The sequence below is a fragment of the Astatotilapia calliptera genome, chromosome 7 (genome assembly GCF_964374335.1).
Source record: "Astatotilapia calliptera chromosome 7, fAstCal68.1, whole genome shotgun sequence".
NCBI classification, from domain to species: domain Eukaryota; kingdom Metazoa; phylum Chordata; class Actinopteri; order Cichliformes; family Cichlidae; genus Astatotilapia; species Astatotilapia calliptera.
Window position 1 is genome coordinate 53,216,060 of NC_137428.1, and position 21,668 is coordinate 53,237,727.

Genomic DNA, 21,668 nt, shown 5'->3' on the forward strand with positions numbered 1-21,668 from the left:
GGGTAGGTATTCACTCGGCTTTCACTATGGGTTCTTGGCTAGCTTAGCAATAGCATGCTGTTTTGGCAGATGCTTGCAAAGAACCAAAGTTGTGTTAGCAGTATTATGCAGTTATTTCAGTCCTGCATACATTTGTCCACCATTTATCTTGTCCTTTCGTGCAATTTAAAAAAAAAAAAAGAAAAAAAAAAGGTGCATATCCATCCTCTAGACCAGTGGTTCCCAACCTTTTTTGCTGCCCCCCCCCCCCCCCCCCCCTTTGTTTTACACGAAAAATGTTCGTGGGTTTTTTTGTTTTGTTTTTTTTTCCCTGTGTAATAATATTCAACATTGCTATCGATACATTTCTCAAATGCCTCTCTGTGCAAAATGGGTTCAAAAACATAAACAACTGTGGGATACTGTTAGTCTGTGATTTGAACTGGGGGAACAAATCGTGGCAGGATCAGCCTGATATTATTTGGATCCCACTAACTTTACTGTATAAAGAGCTCACATCTCCAAAATGTCAGGAGTTAGTCTTTACAAGAAGTGTTTGTGAACTAAAAATCAAGAATGTGGGATACTGTTTGTCCGTGATTTGAAGAGCCCAGCGCGTGCTGCCGACGCAAGGGAAACTAATTCTGTCACAGAGACCTACCTTGGCACTTGTGTAGGTGAAGCCAAAGGGAAGATGTGCTTCATCACATTTTCTAGCATTTGGCTTGGAAGGAAGTTGGTTTGGAAACATATTTGGCGATGCTTCATCTCCAGCTTTCCGTTTGTGTGGGAGCCCCGTCAAAAAACCTGTCAATGATGCTAGCAGTGTCCAAGGGTTCATTTTAGTTTTTTCTTACTGCTTCCCCCCCCCCCCCCCCCCCCCCCCCAGGGGGCGGGCCCCACACTTTGGGAACCTCTGCTCTAGACAGTGTCACTATTGCTTGCAAACAGAAATCAGCTGGTTGTTGAAATTGTTAGCTGCCAAACCGGACAGTACTTAGATGTGAGTGCAAGTAGTTCTAAACCAGATAATGGTAATTGTTCCTTTACTTTTCGTGACCTACTGAAGCAGTATGGTTATGATATTAAATTTGTTTAACCTCTGGCATACACATTACAAAAATTGTTTTTCATTTCTTTCTCTCTTTTTTTTTTCTCTTTCTTTTTCTTCTTAGCAACGGCAGCAGCAGCAAGATGAACGGGTCGCTGGAGCACTTGGACCAGCCAGACCCTGACTCCATCAAGATGTTTGTTGGACAGATCCCCCGCTCCTGGTCAGAAACAGAACTTAAAGAGCTATTTGAGCCCTTTGGAGCCGTGCACCAGATAAACATTCTTCGTGATCGCACTCAGAATCCTCCTCAGAGCAAAGGTACAGTCTGGGTGAAAGGTTCACTTTCAGGAATAATTTGTTCTACTACCTTGCAGGCAAAATTTCTCCTTAGTGATTTAGATTTCAATATAAACGATCTGGCATATAATAATTTTATTTTAATTGAAAACATTGGATTATGTATCCATCCAGATTATCTTAAAAACCTGTTTTGTTTGTTTTGCCATATGTGAGGAGTGCACCAGTTGCTAGTGGGGAAAACTAGTATAGCATCTAGCATGCTAACAGCAGTCTGCAGGTATTTGAGGCGTGCATTGCAATCTGTTTAAATGAAGTGACACAACTGAAAAGCTCAGATGATACTTTCAGTTTCTCTATTGTTCACTTTCACTCTATATACCATCTCTAATAAGAGATGGACACTAATTAGGTGTGAAACTTTCTGGAAAACCTTCATTGCTCATAGATAAAAACAACTTGGTCTCTTAGTTGGTGCAAACCCCCTTCTCTCCTCATCTGCTTTCAGATTTTAGCACTTGTGCAGACAGGCAGTGCATTGCCTATGCAGTGCAGCTGTGTTTGTGTTAGATCACCTCATATGCAAGCAGTCTTTTGTTTCAGGGTTAAATAATATCTTTTTTTAAATATTCATATATTCTAAATTTCCTCTTCTTTGTACAATGCAGCTTTAGAAGCAGCATTGTACAAAGGGAGTGTTACTTGACTGCAATTTTCCATTAAGACATCCATCGATGCGCTCACCTTAGAAATGGTGCTCGAGTTGAGCGATTCAGTTTAGGCTGCAATTAGAGGAGACGGTGAAGTGGAAGCCTGCTGTCTGCAGAGAGCTGCAAAGTGCCACTGGAAGTGCTCAGTCTCCCGTAACTAACTGCAGGTGAATAAAGTAACGACAGTTTCCTTGATGTAACTGTCCTGGTCACCCAAATCTCAGTTCCCTTGATGGTTGGATGATTCGCTGTAGCTAAAGGCGCTAAACCACTCTTGGCTTTTAATGTGGTGGGAATATACTTGATGCTAAGCTTGAGTCTAAAAGGAACCATATTTGTGCTACCAGACACCGCCCTGGCAATCCAGGCCAGATGTAGTTGTTGTGAGGTGTTTGTTATGAATCACTGACACTACCTTGCTGATCGTGTGTGTGTTGCTGTTAACAAGCCAAAGACAGGTTGACAACAGTTGCACCGTCTGGAGAGATAAATGTCTTTCTGGGATCTCCTTTTCTAGTATTCTTGTAAACATCGGCTGCACAACTGTAATTTAAAAACAAAAAGGTTATATTATCTTGTAATGTGCAGACATTCTGTCTCAATTCGTTGCAGAAGTGGGTTTTTTAATTAATGAGTGTAACTTATCCTGTCTTGTGTTTTTTCTGGGTTCAGAGCAATATAGCAACAAAATAAGCTTGCAGAGCAGGAAAGATGCTAAATAGATGAAAATAAACTTGTGACATGGCATTTATTAGATCTGCACTAAATTCAGATATATCACAATTTCACCATTTGTTCTGAAAGAGCCTTGAGTATCAAACATGTGACCTGACATGGATATCTTTTGACTGGCAACAACTGCAGTGAAATGTGTAACTTTCTACATGTTAGAAATTGCACTTATCACTTTGTCTGTTTGTGTTAATTTTTAATTTATTTATTTTTTGAATAGATGTCTTACCTTAAAATATAAATACTATTTAAATTAACAGAAAGGGTGGTTATATTGGTCTGGCTCACTTGAGATCAAATTGGGCTGTACGTGGCCCATTGACTAAAGCGAGTTTCAAACCCTGACTTTATTGTGTCAAGGCCAAAACTGCTGGACAGCATGCCACCAGGAGAGCATTTGAATTCCCATGATAAGGGCCTTGGAACAGATGTACACACATGTAACACCACTAAATAATCCTACGAGTGTTTACAGGTGTACCAGAAAGTCCCCAGGGTTCTTATAATGCTGTGTGTGTGTGTGTGTGTGTGTGTGTGTGTGTGTGTGTGTGTGTGTGTGTGTGTGTATAAATATACACACAACGCTGTGCAGTTCATTTGGGAGGCTGAAGAGTTCAAAGCTCCTTATTGTTTAAGCAGCACCCCTCCCCTGCTCTATGCAGTGTCAGCTGTGATGGCCTATGGACATGTTAATGTATTCTATTAGATAATCAGGCCTGATCACAGGAGGTTTTTCACCCAGCCAAGTGAAGTTGAATGTGTTTTGCAACAACACCTCTACACTCAGTTTCACTGTAGGCCTCCTTTCACAGTAGTTTTGTTTCCTACTGCAGTTTCATCAATGACCTACTGATAGTCTGGCTGTTGTTTATTTGCATGCCACACAATGCCACTCTCCAACCAACTCTTATATAATCATGTTGCTTTTGTTTAATTTATTTGTTGAAAGTGCTGTAATCCTACTTCCATTTTTGCTTGTTTACTTTGGTGCAGATCAATTGACAAATCACCAGATTTGCACTATTTTTTTTTCTTTTTTTTCTTTTTTCTTTTTTTCTTTTTTTTAGGTCATGCCTACTGCAGGTCATGAAAAAATCATCTGATGACTATCACGCCTCTCCGGATGGTTTATTTAGCTCCAGTATATCAGAGAACGGGCTTAGCAGTAGAGAAAGGGAGAGCTCAGCTGGTTGTGAGAGAGGAGGAGAGAGAGGGAGGGATAGGAGAGTGCAGCTTGATGCATATTAGAGTTCAACAGCCCTCCCCGTGGCCTGGGAGCTCCAGTAACAGCATAATACACACTATGTAGGTCAGAGACGCTGCAGTGCTCCACTTCCCCAGCCCAGTGAAACTGACAGGCTGGAACGCCACTGGCGGTCTACTGGGACGGAAGGATGAGAGGCTTTTTTTTTTTTTTTTTCCCTCTCCTCCCCTCCTAACGCTCTTTTCTTCATTCCCCTCCCCCACAAACTCTCTCCTCCCATGGTTTCTCTTCCTTGCTCTCTCCCACTCCCTCTTGTTTCTTTGTGCTGTTTTCATGCCTCATGTTTATATGTATGCACACATGTATGGGACTGGATTCTTATGTAATGCAGCAATATACTCAATGTAATGTGTTGGCCTGGGCTGAGTTGACCTGCCGACTGCACATCAGTGCCTCCTGACAGCCGTCTAACCCTGTGGTACTCTCTCTGGCTGTGTCACATCCTTCAGCTGTCTCATTACTCCTTTGTCCTCGCTGCCAGCTCCTACATGGTGTATGTGCACCATCTAACAGTTGGCGCTAAGAATATCCTGTCACGTGCTTCTAAAATATGATATGTGGTGAAAGTACTTTCATCCATTTAGCATCTTTCCTGTTCTGCAGCAGTCATGGTATTACATTTAATGTCTGTGTGCTGTGTTTTTAATGCAGTTTTGTCTCCTCCCTCCCTCCACCCATTGTTTGTCCCTATTTTTTTTATTTTTATTTTTTCTTTTCACTCTGCAGGATGCTGTTTTGTAACTTTTTATACAAGAAAAGCTGCACTGGAGGCCCAGAATGCACTGCACAACATAAAGACCTTAAGTGGGGTGAGTAGGCACAGCATGGGCTGCTTTTAGCTGCTTGAGCCCCACTACATCCCCTATGCAGGCTGTGAGCTGTACGCTGGCCGATAATGAGCTCTCGGTTCACTGAACGCCTGTCTAGCCTGAGAAATGTCTCAACCCCCACTATCACTTACGCGACACTTAGGACCGGCCTGAACCTCGGCACACTGAATTGCTAAGCGTGCAGGTATCGGGTAAAGCCTGCTTGACCAGGCTGCAGGTTATTCACTGAGACACAGGACCCGATTGCCACAAAGTGGAACAAATTATTAATGCTTGTACTCATGAATTATTGATGCACATCTACATTTTTATTCCCCAAAATTAGAAGCAGGAAAGGAGCTGAAGGCAAGTTGAAGGCTTTCTTTTCGTCCTTTTTTTTTTTTTTTTTCTCCCTCTCTCCCCCCGTTTTAACAATGCAGCCCGGTGAGACAGAATGTGGTCCCCTAATACTTAACCCGATCTTCTAGTGAGATTAAAGTCCAGCCAACTGGAATAAGTGCAGTGGCTTGTTAAACATCCACAAAACTGTCTTGTCTATACGTCATTCTGTATTGCCAGCTTTCCAATCAATTTAATCTATACCCAACAACCCCAGCTGTCGATGAAACCAATAGTCCAGTCTTTCAGTAAAAAGAGCTACTGTCAGTGCGCTTGCAGGTAAATATTGAACCGAGCTGATAAATGAGTCTCACAGGCTGAGAATAATGTCCTAGCTCTCTTCTCTGGAAGACTATCAATCAGGCAGACATTTCAAACAAAGTGTGGTCTAACGGCTCAGCTCTCAAATCCCATTCCTGAGTCCTACTGTTACTGGCATTGACTGCAGTTGACTGATTTTTGATTTGCGTGATAGAGGAAAAGCTTGTTTCCCTGTTTGTTTTCTCTCCCTTCTGTGCCTCTCTCTACTTGGTCAGTGACGCTAGCCAGTCCCCACACTGAGCAGGCCATCTGTCTGCTTCTCCTTAGTGCTTGTCAAAAACAAACCCACCACTTTTCATAAGTACAACCTGCTCAGACATCTCATGGCTAGATTTATTTCTTCTTTCACGTCACATGGCATGCAGTGTGCTATAGATGTAGTCACTTGAAGTTCAGTCTTCTTGGAGAAAATTGTTCATTAAGTGGCATGAAGTGACAGCATTTGCTCTGCCTCCACTTTCTCACATAACAAGCTTGAGAACAAGCGTCATGTTCAGAGATGTTATGCTGACTGAAATGAGATTTTTCACAGCTCAGATTTGCCACACCTTGTTCTATTTGTATGTGATCCAATAGTGTATTGGGTGTTGACAGACTTGTATCTGGAGGAAGGGAAAAAAGAAACAAAACCTGAAGCTCACTGTACATTTCGAAAGCAATACCAAAGAAGCTTGCTTGTCAAACAGAGTTCTTCTATAGAAGATGAGGGATGTTGTCAGTAGCAATCGATAAGTTCAATCGCGAGTCTACATTACAGCGAGAAGTGAAATTGGATACCGGAGAATTTGATCCCTTACCAGCAACTCTTAGACACTTCCTCCTGAATCTGGCGGCGGTGAGGGATGATGGTCTTACAGCAAAAGAACAAAACAAGAGATGGGGAGAAATGCTCGAAGATGGAAGGATGAGTGAAGACATGAGGCCTTTATGATGAGAGATAACAGAGTTTATAATGGTGACAGATGTGAATGGTTTCCCTACATTTTCTTTTTTCCCCCCCCTAGATGCATCATCCTATCCAGATGAAACCCGCTGACAGTGAGAAAACAAGTGGTAAGTGGATTCATGCAGGATGACGTAAGCCATGAGATGGAGATGTTGAGGAAAACCTGTAAGGAGAAGGATTAGGTAAAGGCAAATGGGGTGTGAGATTTGAAAAGGGTAAAATTGACAGCAGTACACAGCATCTATATAGTGCAGTGGTTTAAGAGCAGAGCTGGTACAGGATGATATACTTCTGTGTCTAGAGAAGTAGACAGAAGGAAAACAAAGCGACAAGTCGCAGAGATTTGTGCAAAAGGCTGGCACTCTGAGTGAGAGGCAGAAAATGTGGCAGCATGACAAAGAGAGAGCGCTTGCTTGAACAAGAAAGAGAGGGGTGCAAGATTTTCGCACCTGATGTAAGTGCTGCTTTCACAGCGCCATAATTGTTTGGGTTTCACTAAATAGCCTTCCTGTTTTCGTCTTCCTGCAGCGGTAGAAGACAGAAAACTCTTTGTCGGCATGGTTTCAAAGAAATACGGTGAGAACGAGGTCAGAATGATGTTCTCGTCTTTCGGACAGATCGAAGAGTGCCGAATACTTCGGGGACCGGATGGTCAGAGCAGAGGTAAGCGTGCCTTCGGTGTGGACATGATGTTCAGCACCGCGCATCCGCCATGTTCAGCACACCAGAGTACATATTCTCATCAAGTATTTATGCAGGGCCCCTCCCTGATTCTTCATTGCAACCCCGGCACCCTCAGATCAAGTGCTATTCACCTCCAGTGGCACTTTTTCTGTCCACATAGTGTATCCTCCCATTACTGTGACACTCTGCCTCCACAACTCGCAGTGAAGGGCCACTGCACTTGCTGTCCGCCACAATGGCCCGTCGCCTAGGCAACCGCTGGCTGCCGGTGTTCGTAGGCTCAGCTGGCAGGCGGCTCAGCTCAGCTCCTCCTTTACCGCCTCCTTCATCACACTCTACAAAGGCTGGAATTAGCCTGTCATCGCATCTCCTACATAGCACTCTGCTGAATAAAGCCTCAGATAGCAGGCAGCACGAGGCTCTAGCGTCGATGCTTATATACGATTAAATCCCACAGAAGACACAGCTAGCTATGAATTTCTGCTCTTTTTCTAGTATACGTACGCAGTGTTCCTACAATTTGAAACGGGCCCTATTAGCCTTTGATGTTTGCAGGCCTTGCATATTTTAGTAAATCAAAGCCCTTCAGTGTGTATTTATGTGTGCATTTTCTGTGTATATAATCACGTTGACTGTCTCACCATGACATCACGTAGTCGAGCCTCTCTGGGTGGCAATTTAATCTGTCGATCACCGCTCATCTGACACGTGTTACTGTTCTCCTTGTTGTTCTTTCTTCATGTGCTAACCAGTGAGGGTGGTTCTGTGTGCTTGGGAGTTGCCATTCTCTGTACTGTAATGTCTTTTTTTGGGGTTCATAACGAGTTGTCCAAACCTTTTGTCTTGTTTTTGTTTCTTCTTGTCCCTCCCCCCCTCCCCCTCTCCTATTGTTTCCCCCCTACAGGCTGTGCGTTTGTCACATTTGCTACCAGGGCAATGGCACAGAATGCAATCAAAACCATGCATCACTCTCAAACTATGGAGGTACTGTACCCCTTAGCACCTATTTCTCATTTCCCTCCCCCCCCTTCCCCATACATTTTGCTGCCCCCTTGTGTTGAAAGATGAGGAACCTGTCCAAGCAGATGGCATCCATTCATCACAAAGCATGAGTCATTTCCAAAACCACTCTTGCTAATTACAAAATTACATTGTCATCTGCAGAATAATTGAATAAAACTCGAAACATTGCCTTTTACATAGCTGCTGAGTTCAGAACTAACAGGACACAAAAAGTGCTGTCATCTTTTATTTTGGGCTGAACTAAATGCATTTCACTTATTGATTCTGATAACAGAGCCTACCCATTAGTGTGCCATTATATTAGTCTGTATTTTGGACTACAGGGGAAAAGAATCCACACTATCAAATATAGGTTATCAGGAAAAAAAATTAGACTGAAACAGCTCCCCTTTTAGACTTCTTAAAAAGTGGGTCTGTGTACTCATATAGCCAATGGAGTCTTTGTGGAAGTAGAGCAGTGGTAATTTGACAGCTAGCAGGTCAGAGGCTCCCCAGTGAAGCATCAGACCAAGTCTAATTAGGAGTCCAACCAAACATAACACTCCTCCTACCAGATTAAACTCTGGGGGGGGGAGTAGCAGTGCCACCTATTCTGCCCCCACAATCACGTACTCCCCTATTCTCAGCTGCTGTGGGAGTTGCTGCTGGTGCAGAAGCCATTTTCCCTAACCAGCCTGGTCCCCATCTGGCTCTCAACTCTTAAAATACTTTTGCACCGCATGCCTTGTCCATGCGTCTGTCTGAACATGTGACTGTCTGTTTGCGAGAGTCTCCGTATTGTAATGCATTTTTCTTAATGTCTGACATATCCCTGTTTGAATGTTATTTATTGTTAATGTTGTCCATCTGTTGTCTGCCTATTTGTGGACTCGATTAAACTCTTTAACGTGCTTAAATGATTCACCGTCTGCACCATTGTCCTGTGCTTTTATTTATTTGGAATGTGGCCTGGTTTAGCTATGCATGGCACATGTCCTCTCTTTTAGCTTTGATATGAATGCAACAGGCATACAACTATCTTGAGGCATAGAGGAACCAAACCCACCCCACTCCCCCCTTTAAAAACAAAAACAAAACAAAAAAACGAATTAAAAAAAATCCCTATGCAGTGACTGTCCTTGCATGGGTAAATAAACTTGGTGTGCTTTTGAACCGGTCTAACATCTCTTAACTCTTCACCGCTCCAGGGCTGTTCCTCACCTCTGGTGGTGAAGTTTGCTGACACACAGAGAGATAAGGAGCAGCGACGCCTGCAGCAGCAGCTAGTACAGCAGATTCAGCAGCTCAACAGCGCCTCCACCTGGGGAAACCTGGCTGGGCTGGGGACTCTTTCACCGCAGTACCTGGCTGTGAGTTTTATTAAAGAACACACAGATTAGCCTTAATGTACTAAAACCTTTATAGTTTATCTGTTTAAATATATTGAGTGTACAGAATACACTTGGTAGAGAGCACTGAACCACCTGATAATTATCAATCTATCCCGTGGGTGGGTGAGTGGGTGCGTGAGCGTGCATGTAAGAATTTTATCACCAAGCTTTATGAATGTGTTCCTGTGTTAGGATATTAAGGTCAGGTGATCCCTTTTTTTTTTTTTTTTTTTGTTAAGTTTTGGTAATGACTGTTCTAGCTGGAAACACAGCTGCCATTTTGTGTATGACATATCCAACCATATTGTTCTAAGTAATAAAATAATCTGTTGCAAGCTGAAAATGTATTAGGTCATTGTGTAAGCTGAATATTGCACAATACTTTGACCAAAAGTACAAACTGAAACTTGGCTCAGAGTAGAATAATCTTCCTCCTCGAACTGTTTTCTGGCTAAAGGACACTGACATGTGACTTGCATATGCCTTCTCTAATTCAGAGCCAAAGAACATGTGACTTAGATGGCAACAGCTGAGGCGTTTTATGTTTCTGGGACAAAAATGAGACATTGAGCCTGTTGCATGAAGCTGTAAAAGCTGTCGTGCCGTTTATTTAATTTAAACCTCACATAACTTTTTGCCTTCTGGTCAAAATGTGTTGCCTCTTGCTAACATTGTCAAAATAATGACATGGAGTATAAATCTTGGTCCCGAGTTGTTCCTGTGCATCAGATAATTTTCCACAGATTAGACAAACAGTGAATAGTTTGCTACGGGCCATTCGATCCCTATACAACCCTTGCAAGAGCTTGGTTCGTATTGCCGGCAATAAGTTGGACTCGTTCCCGGTGGGTGATGGGCTCCGCCAGGGCTGCCCTTTGTCTCCGGTTCTGTTCATAATTTTTATGGACAGGATTTCTAGGCGCAGCCAAGTGGCGGAGGGCTTTCGCTTTGGTGGCCTCAGAATCTCATCTCTGATTTTTGCGGATGATGTGGTTCTGTTGGCTTCATCGGGTGGGGGCCTCCAGCTCACACTGGAACGGTTCGCAGCAGAGTGTGAAGCAGCGGGAATGAGGATCAGCACCTCCAAATCTGAGGCCATGGTTCTCAGCCGGAAAAGGGTGGAGTGGCCACTCCGGGTCGGGGATGAGTTCCTGCCCCAAGTGGAGGAGTTCAAGTATCTCGGGGTCTTGTTCGCGAGTGATGGGAGAAGGGAGCCGGAGATCGACAGACGGATTGGGGCTGCGGCTGCAGTAATGCAGACGCTGCACCGGTCCGTCGTGGTGAAGAGGGAGCCGAGTGTAAAAGCGAAGCTCTCAATTTACCGGTCGATCTACGTCCCTACCCTCACCTATGGCCACGAGCTGTGGGTAGTGACCGAAAGAACGAGATCACGGATACAAGCGGCAGAAATGAGCTTCCTCCGAAGGGTGGCTGGCCTCTCCCTTAGAGATAGGGTGAGAAGTTCGGCCATCCGGGAGGGGCTCAGAGTAGAGCAGCTGCTGCTCCACATCGAAAGGAGCCAGCTGAGGTGGTTCGGGCATCTGACAAGGATGCCCCCTGGGCGCCTCCTGGGTGAGGTGTTCCAGGCATGTCCCACCGGGAGGAGGCCCCGGGGCAGACCCAGGACACGCTGGAGAGATTATATCTCTCGGCTGGCCTGGGAACGCCTTGGTATTCCCCCGGATAAGCTGGAGGAGGTGGCTGGGGAGAGGGAGGTCTGGGCCTCTTTGCTTGGGCTGCTGCCCCCGCGACCCGGCCTCGGATAAAGCGGATGAAGATGGATGGATGGATGGATGAATAGTTTAGTCCCCAAATTTAAAGAGGATTTAATAATGTTAGGAAAAAATAATATTAATTATCATGTCTGATCTAATTTTGTTTTCTAGATTTGACTTTTGTTTTCTTTCATATCTTGACAGCTGCTCCAGCAGGCCACTTCTCTCAGTAACCAAGGCAGTCTCAATGGTATTCAAAGGCTAGGAGGTGAGTTTCAGAAGATCAGTTTACGAGTCGTAGGAATGCAAAAAGAACAAGCTGTTAGGGCTGGGCGATATGGCCTAAAATTCATATCGCGATATAATTTGAAGCACGTGCGGTAACGAGATATATATCACGATATATTCTATTCTTCTGTATAACGTATTTTCCACAGTATAAGGCACACTTAAAATCCTTTAATTTTCTCAAAAATCGAGAGTGTGCCTTATGTATGAATTCTGGTTGTGCTTACTCACCTCGAACCGATTTTGGCGTTATGTTAAATGTTTTAGTACAACTTTGGCAAGCTGCACGACTTGATGGATTGTCAGAGCATTATGGCTGCCGTAGTGAGGAGCTTTGCGGCGTAATCTGGGTCCAAAACTCCATCCCTTCAGGTCCCAAAGTCAAACGAACATTGAGTTAAAAACGGTCTAAATTCTTTCATCTTTAATTAAATCATCAGCGTTGCTGCTTTATCGGGTGTAACAATTAAGTTTAACATCCAGGCATCCATGAAAACAGAATTTATTAATTTTAACAGAGTTAGAAGTTAGCAGGAAGTTAGCTCGCTAGTTTCCACGTAAACATGACATGCCATGTTCTGACTGAGAGATTTTTTTTTTTTAAACTAATTAAAACGTACAGCTCTGCTACCACTTCCAACATAAATGAAGACAGAAAACTAAACAGGAGTGGCGTTTGCAGGGTTACTGAAGTTGGACTACCTGGTATATAATGTTGTGCTATGTGATTGCTAGCGACACAGCTATGTTAGCATAACATTAGCACAGTGAAGCTGGAGGATGAACGCCAACTTTTTTTCCACTCGATAAAAGTTAACGTGAGGGATTCTGGTGGTTAGAGACAAATGCAATCGCATAGTGGGATGCTATACAGGGGCCAAACTTCAGTCAGGAGAGCAATTAAGATTATTCATCCACAATACAAGGTTAGTTATTAATATACTGCAACAACATGGGAATAGAACAGCTGCGAGAGAATTCAACATTAATGAATCAATGTTATGGAAGTGGAGGAAGCGCAGTTTTTGGCTTTCCCCATATTTCAAAAGTGCTTCATCTCTTTGCTATGACTGTCGCCGGGCATAATTTGAATCAAATCACTCAAATCACTTTTTTATTGTCATATCACATGTGCAGGTACATTGGTACAGCACATGCGAGTGAAATTCTTGTGTGCGAGCTTCACAAGCAACAGAGTTGTGCAAAATACAATAACATAAACAGGCAAAGTATACGAATGGCTAAATCTGAAACTAATAAATATATGTACAATATATAATAGTATATGCAAAAAAAAAAAAAAAATTCTGGATGTATATACTAAATGTTTTTGTTTGTGTGTGTGTGTGTGTGTGTGTGTGTGTGTGTACACATATTTTACAAATTAAATAGTCAATAAATAAAATATATAAAAATATACAGAGTTGAGACATGTGCAAAACAGTGGCATTACTATACAGTATGGAGTGCATAATGTTGAAGTTCCAGTAGTGGAGGTGAAGTGTCTATGACGTGCAGATGATAATGGTTGTAGCCGCTGCGATGCTTTCAACCAAAACAGGCGCAGCTTGATGACATCAACATGCGCAATCGTGATAGAGCGATATAGTCAAAATCTCTATTGTTGGCCAAATTTATATCGTTTCTATCGCCCACCCCTACAAGCTGTGCTGCTCATGTCACCAGCCCTCTGTCTCGCTGCGCTTCGCCCACATGCTTTTAAGTACCTTAAATTACATTACTCTTTTCAGATCAGTGGCACGCTAATTACCAATAATGCTATTTTCAGCCTATTCCGGCTGCTTGAAGACAAACTGCTCATCCCTCTGCCTTGGTCATATTAAAAGCCAATGTGAAGAGCTTGAAAACTACAGATGGGGTGCTAAAACGAATGATAAATCTTCAAGTTGGAATTCATATTAGATGGATTTGATAGATCAAGTCTGCTTCTTTTGTTGGTCATGCTAAAGTAATATACTGTATTTAAAATGTTAAAATAGCTTCCCGATCCAGGTTTAAGTGGCTTGAATTTGCACTCTCCCTCATGACCAGTGGGGGGCGACTTCTCTTGTCAATTTATTGTGCCAGCATTCAAAAAGCAAGGCGTTTTTTTTTGTTTTTTTAATGTGGCCCTACCCTGTAATTGACAAGTAGCCACTGTATGAGGATGACATTTGCCACTAAGTCAGAGCCATCCTGGTTTTAAATCTCCAAAATGGTAAATGGAAGAAAAATATGAGGTTTTACAGCCGTGTCCATCTTGCATTCTCTGAGATCTGAGAATGTGATTTGGTGATGGTAAATTTCCCAATATCCAAGCAGTTTAATATAGAGGAAAGCTTTTAAATGAATGGCAGCACATCCTATTTTAAACTTTAAAAATTCATTGTTTGTTCTTTTGCTTTTAAAATCTATGTATTTCTTCCATGACTACTTTCAAATTTATGCTGTATGCAGAAAAATTCAGTCTTTGATAATTCGCGTGTCTTTGTACTCTCAGCGGGTGTGAATCCACTTCAGCTGCAGAACCTGGCCACATTAGCTGCCGCTGCAGCTGCAGCTCAGAGTTCTGCCAGCCCAACTTCCACCAGCGCTCTGTCTACCAGCAGCGGTGCCCTGGGAGCTCTTGCCAGTCCAGGTAATTAAACACAAACATGAGATGAATTTTGAATGCTGCCTGTACAATACATACAACAGTTCTGTGAGTCGAGCCCCATGGCAGCATCATGACTAGTTAGTTTTGTTAGGGGTGTGTTTTGGCATGGCCTGGCTGTAATTGCTTGAGTCGCCACCTCTGCTCTTTGTGTACTAATTCATGTATAATATATTAACTAAAGTATAAAGATTCACTCTCTCGCTGATTGAGGTGTACAGTGCATGTCCACAGTCGGGCCACTTCTCCTCTGCAAATCTCCCTCATCTACTATTTGCCTAACAGCCCTCAGCCATTCCTCATTTACTTTATGAGAGTTAATCACCCACATATAAAAATTTTATGAGAGCCCCCATTTCCCTTCAATCTGTGTAAATATACATTGGCTCCATCTGTCTAAGTTTAACATATGGCTGCTTTACTAATGACCGCTCCTCTCTGTGAGACAGATTTTTAACTGCCTCATCTCTGCCATGTCCTCCTCTATAACCATAACAATGTGAGGCAGATGTAAGGTTTTAAGAATATCTTTTTTTTTTTTCTTTTTTTTTTGTCATTTGTCAACAGTTGGGTCAACAGCAGGGTCCAGTGCTGCCGCTGCCGTGAACCCCTTGGCATCTCTGGGGACTCTGCAAGGTCTCACTGGGACCTCTGTGGGCCTCAACAACCTTAACGCTCTCACCAGCAGCGTCAGTGGTGAGAATCTCCTTATTTAAAAACTGGATACAAGCCAAAAAAAGGAAGATGCATGTTGATGTTGGGTCCCCATGCTCAATGGGTACTATTAAACTTTTGCTTCTTACAGGTATGGGGGCCATGAACGGGGGTCTGGGAGCCTCCATGGCCAACGGGTCAGCAGTCAGCTCTATGGATGCCCTAACCCAGGCCTACTCAGGGATGCAGCAGTACACAGCGTCTGCCCTGCCCGCCCTCTACAGCCAGTCTCTCCTTCAGCAGAGTGTGGCTGGCAGTCAGAAGGAAGGTGAGAAGATCCCTGGCACACATCACTCAATAAGAATTTTCAGAAGTTTCTTCCTAAATGCAATGAACTTTTATGTTTACAGTAAATGTTTTGTGTGCATTTGAATTCACGTCTAACTAGAGTATCTGAATTTCTTACCAAATGGAGTAGGGCCAGAGGGCGCCAACCTGTTCATCTATCACCTGCCCCAGGAGTGTGGGGACCAGGATCTTCTGCAGATGTTCATGCCTTTTGGAAATGTGGTCTCCGCCAAAGTTTTCATTGACAAACAGACCAATCTGAGCAAGTGCTTTGGTAAGTGTGGTGACATTGCTGGCGTTTCCCTGGTTACATCAGTTAATGGCATAGCAGCTTTGTTTCACTGCAGATTTAAAGTTTAAATGGAGTCTAAGTGCTCTGTAAAGATGAACATGTTGATACTTGTATTTTCTATGTAAATGGATTAGATGCATGCATGTATGTCTGACCGGAGGTGGTATTAAATATCATTTGCATTAGTGTTTTACTGAGTGCAAGCAGTACACCAGTATTGTGATGTAACACCACCTCAAATGCAAATTTAAAGCAGTGAGTGAAAATGGTGCAAAAATTGAAGAGGAGTATGTAATAATGCACATGCTTTTGTGCATTACGTTAACATGGCTAAGTCGCAGTTCACTATCAAAGTGCTAGAATAAAGGTAACTCTGACTGTAGTTGAGGGAAGCTGAATAGTTTTATGGCCTTGGGGACAGAAGGTCGTCAGTCTCTCTGTCAGAGCAGGTTTGAGACAGCAGTCTGTTGGACATGCTGCTCTTCCTGCCCTCTAAATCTCAGATTCACAAGGCAGTATTTATAGTTGTGACCCTTCTCTCTGACATTAACTGGCAGAGAGAAAATTAAAACACCATGTGGCTTTCCTCTGCAGCCTGTCCAGCCACATGGTGTCCAAATGTGTAAAACTGATGAGTCATCTTGTTTAATTTCCCCTTAAAACCAAAATAAATTACACAATACACTTTTGAGGTATAAATTACGAAAACACCCAATGCAGCAAATATGATTCACATTTAAACTTTGATATGGAAATTATTTTGTACATTTTGTCAGAAGGTTCACTAAACACTCACACTACCTGTGAACTGCAGGTAGTGACTGCAGTCCTTGTTTTGCTCTGCTGTCCATTTGATATAGAGGCACGTGAACCAGTACTCCACCTGCTGGAGGTTCTGGTTAGTGGCTCTTAAACTTTTAGTGGATTTCTAGAGCAGAAAAAGAACTACATTCACCATGTGCAATCCATGATGGTGAAGATGGAGTCTGTCTGGCTACAGGAAGGCAGATGCCAAGGAGAGGGGGTGATGGTCAGCCTGGTGATATGGAAATGAAATGTTGGCATTAAGTTGCTGTTTTGTAATGTATTCAGTTTAGTTTTTCTTTTTTCTCAGGGTTCGTCAGCTATGACAATCCTGTGTCTGCACAAGCTGCCATCCAGGCCATGAATGGTTTCCAGATTGGCATGAAGAGGCTGAAGGTTCAGCTGAAACGCTCCAAGAACGACAGCAAACCCTACTGATCCTAGCCCCGGGGCCTTCCCCCTCCCCAGCTCTAAAGCTAGCACTGCTAGGGTAAGTTCACCCTCCAGCCAAGGTCACCACAGCAGAGACTCAGTGGGGCAAGGGGACAGAAGCCCATCACAGGAGGGAGACTCGGCCTATTCCTTAAAAAAGAAAAAAAAATGTTTGCAATGATCTTTCCACATTTTTGCTGTATTTCATTCCTGCGGTTTTGTCATGTAATTTGAGTCTGATTTAGTATTTTAATGTATATGATTATTTATGACTATCACTGGAGTCAGTGTTCGCTGGAGGTATTTTGTGTCACTGTATTTAGTGGAGAGCATCAGATGTTTCCATGCCATTTCATTGCCTTCAGGTCAAGCTAGACAGGTTGACTAAGGATCAGTTGTTGTTTCTGAAGCTAGGTCACAAGGACCCCCGAGCCCAGAGCTTTAGCCTGTGTTTGGCTGTTTACGTGCAGTTTGTCTCATCCGTATCATTGTCAATGTGAAACTCTTTTCTACGCTAGATTTTCCAGTCTTCACCACACCTCTCTTCTACCCCCTCCCCTCTGTTTCTCTCTCTGTCATCTTTCATTATCTAAGCCATGTTGAGCTAGGCTACCTCTCTGCGTTTTTATTAACAACCTCTTCCAGTCATTCCATCCATCCTCCAAGTCTCCCACAAGGGACTGGCTCTAGATGGATCTCTTTGGGTGCCAAGTATACAGTTTGTGCATGTTGGAGTCTCTGCCATATGTCCTGGTGGTGTCACTTCCTTAAATCTGTGTATTATTGTTTTGTTTTTTGTGCGTTGGGAGAGGAGGGGGGGTTGCCCGTCCCCCCTGTTGTCCTTACTGTATATGTGGTGACTGGCATTATTTTTGTTTTTTTGTGCCTCATGGCTAAATGATTCTTGTGCTGTGCCCCTAACTTTCTCTTCTCTCCTCTTTGTCCTCTCTCTTTCTCTCTCTCCTCTCTTCCTTTTGTGTTTTTGTTCCTTTTTAGAACAAATCTCCATGCCTGTTTGCTCATCATTAGCCTAGCATGTCTTCATGATGTTGAAAGACAAGCCAAACTCCTGGCCCACATCATCCCACCATTGTCTGTGATGTCTCTCTAAGCTCGCCTGACCCCAATACCTGGCCACCCACTGACCTTGACCTTAGCTCAACCTGATTTTTCTGCATGTATATTCATTTTTGTTTTCGTTTGCTTTTTCTGTATAGAAATGTGACGGGTGGGAGAGAGGTCAAGCAAAATCAATGTGAAAACTTTACCTAGGTTAAGTTCATTTGAGTGACCTGTTTTGTTTTTGTTTTTTTGCGAATGTTTTAAAAAGAAAAAACCTGTGGGATTTCTTACTTTTAATTTAGCTTTGTGGGACTTTTTTTTTTTTTAATGTTTTTTCTTTTTACCTCTCTCAGTAAAGCTCACTTGAAAGTTGATTACAGGGATTGGCACACAGCTGTGCTATTTGGTGCCATTAGCAATATGTTGGCTTCTTAAAAAAAATGCTACAGACCACTTTCCAACACTTTTGAAAGTCTGACCATTAAAATCCCTCTCAGTGCTCTGTAATGATCTCTACATTTTGCAGGCAGCGTGAAGACTTACACCAAGGCTATTTAAAAAAGAAAAAGAAAAATTCATTTATAAAAATATCCAGTGTTTTTCTTTTTCTTTGATTTCTTTTTGGGTTTTTTGTTTTTGAACTATTGATGGCACAATAAAAGGTACATTGCTCTGTTGAGAGAAATGACTACCTACATGAGTCAACTTTTTTAGAACTGATTCACAAATAGACAATCTGTGGTTTAAATGCACACTTAGATTAACTATATTTTATACCATTGAATCTATAGAAGTTTAACTAACAGAACCCAGGCAAACGTTGGGTTTTTTGTAGATTACGTTGTAATGTCATCTGTGTTTGGGCAGGGAGGGGGGGCAGGGGCGGGAGGGTCTTCAGTGTACTACATTTTTAAAGAGGACTAAAAATCTGTTTGATCAGCATGACCATTTGAGGGTCATTTCTAGTAAATTAAAAAGTTCAAAATTCCTCTGCTTTAATTGTAATTTTGTTTTCTGGTTTAAATTCTTTTTTTCTTTTTTTTCTTTTTTTTTCTTTTTTTTTAAGGGTCATATTTTGAGCCTTCCCCCCCCCCCCTTTTTTTTTTTTTTTTCTTTTTTTTTTAATATCCCTGCTAAACTTCCATGGTACGTACATCTTGTCAACTTTCTGTGAATTTCTCTTTGCTAATTTAATTAATGAATTTTTCACTTTGCTTTTGTTTGGATGCCTCGTTGAGAGATGATTTACAATGTCTGTTAATCATACAGATGCCAGACAATGTTGTTCTGTTGGATTTTGTTGTTGAAGTGCCCATGTGTCAAATATTTCTTGTGCTTTTTTTTTTTTTTTTTTTAAACTCACCACTTTGTTTGCTGTAATATTACCTAGTTTGTCTGTACACACACACACACACACACACACGCTGCAACACATGCAAACACACACAAACACTCTTTCGTGGTTGCAAATGTGGGAGCCCCTGAAGAGGAGAGAACTCGGACACAACACGCAACCTGTGGGTCTCTGCACGTTTTGTTTTTCTTTCCTCTTTCTTTTAAAAACATGCACTCGTGTGATGCTCAAGAAGTCACACAGCACATTAAATCGACTTAATCCACCACAGTAGTGTTGGTTTACAAATAACATTCCATTTTTCTCAGCACGAAAGTTTACACTTTTTTATCAGGGTGGCATTTTTGTGTGACGACCCTGGTAAAACTACCACTTCACCCTCCCCTTCCCCCAAAGAAAGGGTTCCCTAAAACTGCGTACCTGATGGCGCTAAAGAGTTGTCAGCTCAGGGCTCTTTGTTTCTTTTCTTTTCTTTTTTTTTTTTCTTTTCTTTTTTTTTTTTTTTTTTTTTTTTTTTGGTGTGTGTGTGCTTGTGGGGGGGGGGGAAACTAGACACTGACGCAGGATTACCACACAAAATGCACTGTTAACCACCATTTGACTTTCTTTTCAGTTGGGATTTTTCCCCTTTTACTCTAAACTTAAATATTCCTAAACAAAAGGAAGGTACCAAATTTGAACCGGTGCGGGGGGAGGGGGTGTTATAGTTTTGTAAGGAGATGTTAAGCACAATTGTGGGAGCTAATCATTTTTGCAGAATGTCGTGTGTATGTGTGGTTACAATCCCAAATTTTTCCAAGGTACCACTGATTTCTCTTTTAATATGGGCATGTGCTTTTTACAGTATTTTTGTTTTGTTTTCTATCCAAATGCAATACAATATTCAAAGTGCCATATATACGTCTAGAAACTGCCTACACATTATTAGGCCTTGGTTTAGAGATTGCTGCAGTTCGCCTTTCTATTTTGTTTTGGGTTTGTTTTTTCTTTTGGGTCTATTTATGCCAGTGTCATGAAAGCTCTTGTCACCTGCTAATGTCTCCCCTTTGCCTTTACTGTGTTGAGTTATTGGTAAATGTGTATTGTGATGTACTCAATTTGAACAGTTGGTTTAAAACCTTGTAGATAAACAATAAACTTCCCTATACATTTGAAGGTTAAACGTCTTTCTTAGTGAGTGCGAGCGCGTGTGACACTTGGCGATACAAACCGTGGGGGATCACGTGTGTTTTGGTGGTGGTGGGATATTTTTGAATTTAATAAAACAGAGGTACAGTGCAGAAGAGTCAGTGTGGGTGCCATGTGTCGGCCACTGAAATGACTGCAGGTCTGTGGTGATGCAGTGCATGGTGAAGTGTTACTATGAGTGAATATAGTTTAAAACACTTAAAGGGGGGGAATAAAGCACAATGTATAGTCCACAGCAGTCCCAACAGGAACTCTACTCACTTCAGGGGCTTCCATCACAAATCCTGATTAAGCTCTAACAATCACGGTTTCTTCTGTTGGTTTTCATATTCTGAAGTGCTTTTTTTTTTTTTTTTTTTTTTCCTTTTTTTGACAGTGTGGTAGCTTTGCATCTCTATAGATATCGTCTTGATCTATAAGAAAAAGAGTAGAGAAAAACTTTGTTATTTTTCTTGTCTGATAATCGGTAGGACTCTGTTCATGTTCCACCAATAATTTAATAGATGTTTTTTGTCTTGTCTTGATGAAAGCCAAAGTGAGTGCATCTTGATGTAATCTGTATTATACACACAGTACAGTTATATATAAATATATATTTTTCGTTCTGTTCAATTACAAATTTTTGAAACTGGGTGGGATTTGAAAAAGACAAAAGACAAAAAAAGACATACACAGGCTGTCCAATTTCTACAACTGGTGGTTCATATGTATTTTGTACCCGTGAAGCTTTTTATATTGGAAATTAAAGGAAAAAAAAAATCTATATTGGGGGAGGGGAAAAAAAATAAAAAATTGCCTGGCCTATCAATGTGGCCTTGCCTTGACCAGGTCTTGAGTCTGGCCTCTTGCTGGTGTCAAGCAATTTTTTTCTTCTTCTTCTCTTTTGCTTTTGCCACTAAATGATGCCTGATTTTTGATCTTCTTTATCCCCCTTGGATCTCTGTGTCCCTCACTTCATGAATCAGTTTCAGGGGAGGGGGTGGGGTTAGGATCCTCTAAATTGTGGTAAGTTTCATGTTAGTATATTTGTGCTGTCCACATACTTTAATGGTCATCAGGATTTTTGACAACTTGTGTGGATAATTGTCTTAGTTGAAAAGGTAACTGTTTAATTTGAGCCTTGCTTTTTACCTGTGTGTAGTTTTGTTCTTTCCCATAGTGGAGTGCGTAGCTGAAAGACTGTTCTGTTTTTTTTCTTTTTTTTGGGTCGATGTTTGTTTGTGTGGTGTGTTTCTTTGCCTCTGTCTCCGAATTAAACCATTTCCCCTAATATGGACTGTGTGTCTTTGT

At 42.1% G+C, this 21,668-nt stretch overlaps 1 protein-coding gene across 5 annotated transcripts in view; it reads left to right on the forward strand.

Annotated features, from left to right (window-relative positions):
- Window positions 1-16,832, forward strand: part of LOC113026547 (CUGBP Elav-like family member 2) — a 29,533-nt gene extending 12,701 nt beyond the window's left edge. For 2 of the 5 annotated variants that reach the window (XM_026175460.2, XM_026175462.2), the window contains exons 2-13: window positions 1,155-1,351; window positions 4,763-4,845; window positions 6,570-6,618; window positions 7,040-7,174; window positions 8,100-8,179; window positions 9,406-9,567; window positions 11,508-11,571; window positions 14,092-14,229; window positions 14,812-14,940; window positions 15,050-15,226; window positions 15,374-15,520; window positions 16,653-16,832. In XM_026175460.2, coding sequence (XP_026031245.1) covers window positions 1,155-1,351; window positions 4,763-4,845; window positions 6,570-6,618; window positions 7,040-7,174; window positions 8,100-8,179; window positions 9,406-9,567; window positions 11,508-11,571; window positions 14,092-14,229; window positions 14,812-14,940; window positions 15,050-15,226; window positions 15,374-15,520; window positions 16,653-16,780 — 1,489 coding nt within the window. In that variant the 3' untranslated portion in view covers window positions 16,781-16,832. Of the gene's footprint in view, window positions 1-1,154; window positions 1,352-3,839; window positions 4,846-6,569; window positions 6,619-7,039; window positions 7,175-8,099; window positions 8,180-9,405; window positions 9,568-11,507; window positions 11,572-14,091; window positions 14,230-14,811; window positions 14,941-15,049; window positions 15,227-15,373; window positions 15,521-16,652 lie in introns of all 5 variants that reach the window. The other 3 variants (XM_026175461.2, XM_080303842.1, XM_080303843.1) reach the window with 2 other exon arrangements.
- The last annotated feature ends 4,836 nt before the right edge of the window (window positions 16,833-21,668 follow it).